Source organism: Schistosoma mansoni, assembly GCF_000237925.1.
Source record: "Schistosoma mansoni, WGS project CABG00000000 data, supercontig 0132, strain Puerto Rico, whole genome shotgun sequence".
Taxonomy (NCBI): domain Eukaryota; kingdom Metazoa; phylum Platyhelminthes; class Trematoda; order Strigeidida; family Schistosomatidae; genus Schistosoma; species Schistosoma mansoni.
Window position 1 is genome coordinate 94,292 of NW_017386037.1, and position 6,086 is coordinate 100,377.

At 34.1% G+C, this 6,086-nt stretch overlaps 1 protein-coding gene across 1 annotated transcript in view; it reads right to left on the reverse strand.

Moving 5' to 3' along the window:
* Positions 1-5,113: 5,113 nt before the first annotated feature.
* Smp_167130 (hypothetical protein) overlaps positions 5,114-6,086 on the reverse strand; it is a gene marked incomplete at both ends in the record, with an annotated part of 15,839 nt that continues 14,866 nt past the window's right edge. Inside the window, one exon of the mRNA XM_018789753.1 lies at positions 5,114-5,190. Coding sequence (XP_018646411.1) covers positions 5,114-5,190 — 77 coding nt within the window. The remainder of the gene's footprint in view (positions 5,191-6,086) is intronic.

The window sequence follows — 6,086 nt, forward strand, 5'->3', positions numbered from 1 at the left end:
AGAGGAAATTAGGAAAAGACGATGGAAGTGGATAGGATATACATTAAGGAAATCACCAAACTGCATCACGAGGCAAGCCCTAACTTGGAATGGTGAAGGGAAGCGGAAAAGTTGTAGGCCAAAGAAGCAGATATGAAAAGGATGAATGTTAACTAGAAAGAAGTGGAAAGGATTGCTCAGAACAGGGTTTGATGGAAAATGCTAGTGTGGCCTACGCTCCTCAACGAGGGGTAACAGGTGTAAGAAAGTAAGTAAATCTTTTAACGAACTTTAAATAAATAGAAATAATCATTGACTCTTTAAATAGATAGCTTCTCATATTAATGGCAATAAGAATGAATCGTATCTATGGTATATACTAAATCATATTCAGTGGTTAAAGCTCTTTAGTGATTTCTGGACCTAATAGTTTTTATAATAGTTTTTATTCTCTAATAATAAACTCCGCCTGTAGCTCTTCTAGAGTTACTGCCGATCTTAAGCCTGGTTAAAGGAGGTGGGTTAGGCATGAGGTTAGCGGCCCCATCCCGTAGAAAACTAACTTTCTAAAAAAACACTAACCAGAAAAAATTATTCGAACCTAATTAATATATAGCTATCCTACAATCAATCTCGCTTATGGTTAATTTTGGTCAAGCCCTTTTATTAACTTACTTAACGGACGATGTTATTCGAACACTTATAGTTCACATTATTTTTTGTACTATTATGATCACTATCTTATTTGTATAAACATGTATTCTTAATCATATGACAGCCTACACATATATCTCTCTCTAGGTGGAATGTCGTTCGCTTAAATAGTGCTCGATGAATCATTCTCCTCTCTATGTATAAATTTACTCAAATCCTATTATTAGCCTTTGCCTTGCCTAGCTGCACCATATTCGATTTGACTAAAAATTCGTCTCTGTATTTGCTCGTATACACAGACACATTCATCTCTCTACTTCAAACTCACTCGATGTGTTTGTAGATTTGTTATTTGTGCTATCGGCTAATAAATTGTAGTTGCCGCTTCTTATTGCCTTCTGATTGCAAAAAACTAACTGTGCCATAAGCAAAGATGGATAGTGGCTAGAAGTGGAATCCAGTTTGATGCGCGTTTCATCCTATTCGGAACTCGTCAGCTGAATGTACCTGCATCTCAGAGTTGATGTTCACTCGAACCCAGTATCTTTCGCTTCAAACGCCATCGCGTTATCAACTTAGCTACTGAGTCCTGATAGCTACTTGTTTGTGCAATGGTGTGAAGTTGAAATTCACTTAGTATTGTTTGTTTGAATCTTCCCATTGATGTGTTAGGACTACAACTGGTCATTCTCTGAGATGCAGGTACATCCAGCTGACGAGTCCCAAGTAGGATGAAACGCGCGTGATTCCACTGTTAGCCTTTATCCATCTTTGCCTGTCAATAATATAGTTATTTAATTATCATTGCTCAAAGTTATCATCTAACTAATTTTTGTAACTCAATATCTAACATCAATTTGATAGTGTGAATGATTGTTATTGATATATATACATGTTATCAATCCTCGTATTATAATGATCGACTTAACTTGTGGTAATGAATAACGGAATTAAAATAAGTCAAATATCAGAATGAAGTTTTGAATATGTATATTTTGTATAATTGTTGATTACAATAGACAATCAGAGAAACGGAGCAAAGGAAGCAAATAGAAGAGAGAGAAGTGAAGCACGATTGAAGAAGACATGTTAACCAATTCAGTTTCATTAAGTGTTACTCAATATTTATAGTCAAATAGAATCGAATCGAATGTAAGTGAATCATTAACAAACTCAAAATCTGTTCAGAAACTAAAATGAATTCATATGGGTTCAACATAGGACTAGCCACTACATTATCTTTGATTTATAAAAGTTATTTTAAAATATGTATGACAATGAAAAATTTATTTCTCTAGTAAAAATCGTGGATGTGCACTGTTGAGGAGTCCTAAAAATAAGACGAAACAGCTATCTAGTGCTTCTAGATTTTTCATGATGGTCTAGCTTCAATGAACTGATGATTTCAACTATGAAAATACTGAAATCTTCACAAAACTACCTTCTGATGAGACCCTATTTTACAAAAATATACATTTTTCTAAATAATGGTATTTAATCATTTAACTATTGTAAAGACAGTTACTTGTTGATATTCATAACGTTAGCAAAGAATGTACAAAAATCTTTAAAAGTTTACATTTTAAGGGGTTTCATGAACTCTTAAACAAAGTAACTGTTATATCAATTGCGTGCGTTCATGGCCAGTTGATATATATGAACGTACTGATTCCCGCCAATTAAAGAGGAGTGAATTATCGATCAGAGCAATGATACACGAAAAACCGTATAAGCAGTCTTGAGTAATTATCAGTCCTGCTATCTGCCTAGCCAAGCCAGTTAAGTCTAGAACACCAATAACAGCCTCTGTAATATAAATCATTATTCTCAAATATACTGGGTTTATATACCAAACAAACTGACCACATCGTACCATGAAATAAGAAACAACAATTGCAGAAGATTTAGCTAAATGTGGCTGTGAATAGAGGGAACAGTAATTAATAGACTAGGGATAACTCAAGAATGATAAATCGTATAATAACAGTCCTTAGGTCATAATAAAGCTTATAATAAGAGGGACACGAATATGAATAGTTTAGTTACTTAACAATGGCATAGTATCCATATATAACTAGATAGCATTGAATGATTGCTGTTTTGGATGAGACTCATTATAAGTTCGCCACCATAATCTCATCAAGGACTGAGCCAAGGTCCATAGATAGTCCTCGAAGTTACCATTCATAATTCACCACGGGATACAACAGTAACATTTAGTAAATTTACATACTCTTTGTGAATTATAAGATATAAATCTAGAAAGATTGGAAAGGACTTTATTTAACATTTAATCATAGAGGTTTTATTACGAACACGTAATTCAATATCTGATTGTATATCATTTACACTTACTTACTTACTTATTTACACCTCTTACCCCTCATGGAGGAACATAAGCCACTCATTGGCATTCTCCATCCAATCCACTTATAGCTCTTCTATGGTTACTGCCGCTCCCAAGCCCCAGTAAAGGAGGAGGGGGGGTCGGTAACCTTATCCCGTAGAAAACAATCTTGTTCAAAAAAAAAACGCTAACCAGTATATCACTTAAAGCACTAATTAAAATACTTATTCTATCCCACTAGAGAGTTAATATAATTAGACATATATAGTTTAAATACAATTAAAGAATAGAAAACAACACCATTGTATATTGAATAAATATACAAAGGAGGGTTAGAAAAAAAAACAACTTTATTTTATAAATAAAGATTAAATCAATTTTATTTTGTAATCAAAACATTATCCCCTCCCCCTTCCCCCCTCACCACTTTTATAACGATACATAGAGTGATATTTACATCAAATATAGTTACTCCATAGGAATCAGAATATATTTATAGATAGATAGATAATCCAAAATGATAATTATATGAAATATGTTCCAACTAAAAAAAAATCGTTGTTGCTATGTGACTATGAATATAATCAAAATAATAAATTGACAATCTTGGATGCCGGCTCAATGGTCTATCGGTCGAGGGCTCTGGCGCAAGACTCGCTGGTCCTGGGTTTGAATTTCGCGAGTGCGGGATTGTGGATGCGCACTGATGAGGAGTCCCATAATAGGACGAAACGGCCGTCCAGTGCTTCTAGGTTTTCCATGGTGGTCTAGCTTCAATTAACTCATGATTTCAACTTTGAAAAATACTGAAATCTCCACAAAACCCCTTCTGACGACCTTTAAAATATGATGTTTCATCAGTAGAAGGAATTCAAAATGATTCAGTGAAGTTAACAAGATTTTATGTAGAATTAAAACAAAGAATAAAATGCAACATAATGAGAATAATGATCTTTCACAGTTTGAATTCGAACTGTTGACCGTTGCTGCTACCTTGATGTGGTGGTCGGGCTTGCCTATCATGGTGAACCAATTGAGCTATACTGACTGGAACAATCGTTCCTCAAGGTCCTAACATGCCAGGCAGGTTGGTTGAAGAGTGATAAGACTAAAAGCAGTAAACCCAAGGTTCGAATGCGAAGTCGTACTGCTGACTACTGATTCAAACTATTCCTACTATTAAGGTTTAGATTATCCTGTTATTCATGTTTTAAATAAAATTTGATTATTCTAAGTTGTTATATGTGCTTCATGTGAGGATCATCTTAATATAGTAAGTGTGACGATTCCTAAATAAAGTGATGAAGGTGATTCCACCTGACCTGTAACAAATTAGACGAAACGCGCATCCTGCATCCTACTACTAACCACATTTAATCTTTTCTTCATAAACATGTATTATAATTGCTATACCGAGATAATCTATACAAGACATCTGAAATCAGTAGTTAAGTGTATAATACGTCGGGGCTTCAAGAGAACAGTACTGAACTCAGATCTCAGAGTAAAAAATCAACTCTAGGATACAAGCAAATCCAGATAATGAGCACCAAATAGAACGAAATGAGCGTCTTTAATTCCACCGTTAGCCACTATCCATCTTTGCTTATAATGCTTGTGAATTCAGGCAATATCGAGGCAATACGCACAGTATGCACATATGAACAATAAGAGACTGACCAGTTGCAGTCCTAAAAACATCAACGGGAATATTCAAACAAACAATACTAAGTGAATTCAAACTTCACCCCATCTCACAAGCAAATAGTTATCAGGACTCAGTAACTGAGTGGATAACGCGATGGCGTTTGAATCGAAAGGTACTAGGTTCGAGTCACAGAGTGAACATCAACTTTGAGATGCAGGTACATTCAGCTGACAAGTCTCAAATAGGACGAAACGCGCATCAAACTGAATTCCAATTCTAGCCACTATCCATCTTTGTTTATGGCACAGTTAGTTTTTTTCATTAATTATTCTAAGAAATGGAAACTTGAGAAACATATTTACTTGGTGAACTTTGTGTTCTTAAACTTCCTCTGAATAAGTCCATGATCTGAAATGATTATTAACCTTATTAATGTTCAATTACTTTTCCTATGCATAAGAACAAAAGTATCATTAATACATATTTTATTCAGTATGTTGTCCCATAAAACCACCTGTAATCATTGAGTGATTATGTTTGAACTGAAATAGAGCTGGTGTTTCTGAATATATAAGGAAGTAGATAAAGGATGTTGTAGGTTATTAAATTTGGAATTACACGTTCAGTACCTTCTGTTTTTCAACGATTATCTGACTAAAGTTAATTCTTGATGTAAAATTTTTAATGCACTAATCTTCATAACACACAATCATTTGTTTACTAGTAAATAACTACAAAAACCTACTTCTGAGGTTCTGATGAAGAGGATTATCAATGAAGTTTAACCATGTTTAGCAAGAGACAAATGTCACCAGTGGTAATGAGTAATGATCCAGTAATACAGTAAACCAAATAAAGCTGAAAATGTAAATCATTGAATCCCAGCTCAATTATATAAAAGTGAAGGGATCATCTCAAGGCCTGATGGTCTTTATTGCATACTTGTGGGGATCGTTGATGCGCAATGCTGAATCCAATACCAGAAAGAAGTAAGCATCTAGTCCTTTCTGGTTTACAATGGTTAACTGACCGAATTCTGTTCGTGATGTGAAACAATAAAACTAAGTTTTTAATAACATTTTATTGTATTATGATAGTTTTGTACCGTCAAAAATTATCGGCGAGACTATAATTTATGGACGACCTTTGAACGAATCTTAAGTGACCTTGAGAAATGTTAGCCGATCAGTAAACAGTCAATATAGAGTAAAAATATATTATACAAAACCAAATAATTAAAGTGGATACACTTCTTTTATATGGTTCAAAATCTTATCAAGGTTAGAAAAAAATTTAAAGGTTCCAAAATCGTAATGCGTAAAATAGAGGAACTTATACATATCGCTCCATAATAGTTGGTCTCTGGAGTCATGATAAGATCAAAAATCTCTCTCAGCCTCGACCACATAGCTTCATTATTGTTTGTATATACTCCGGTTGTGTAAGTTTATCATTTTT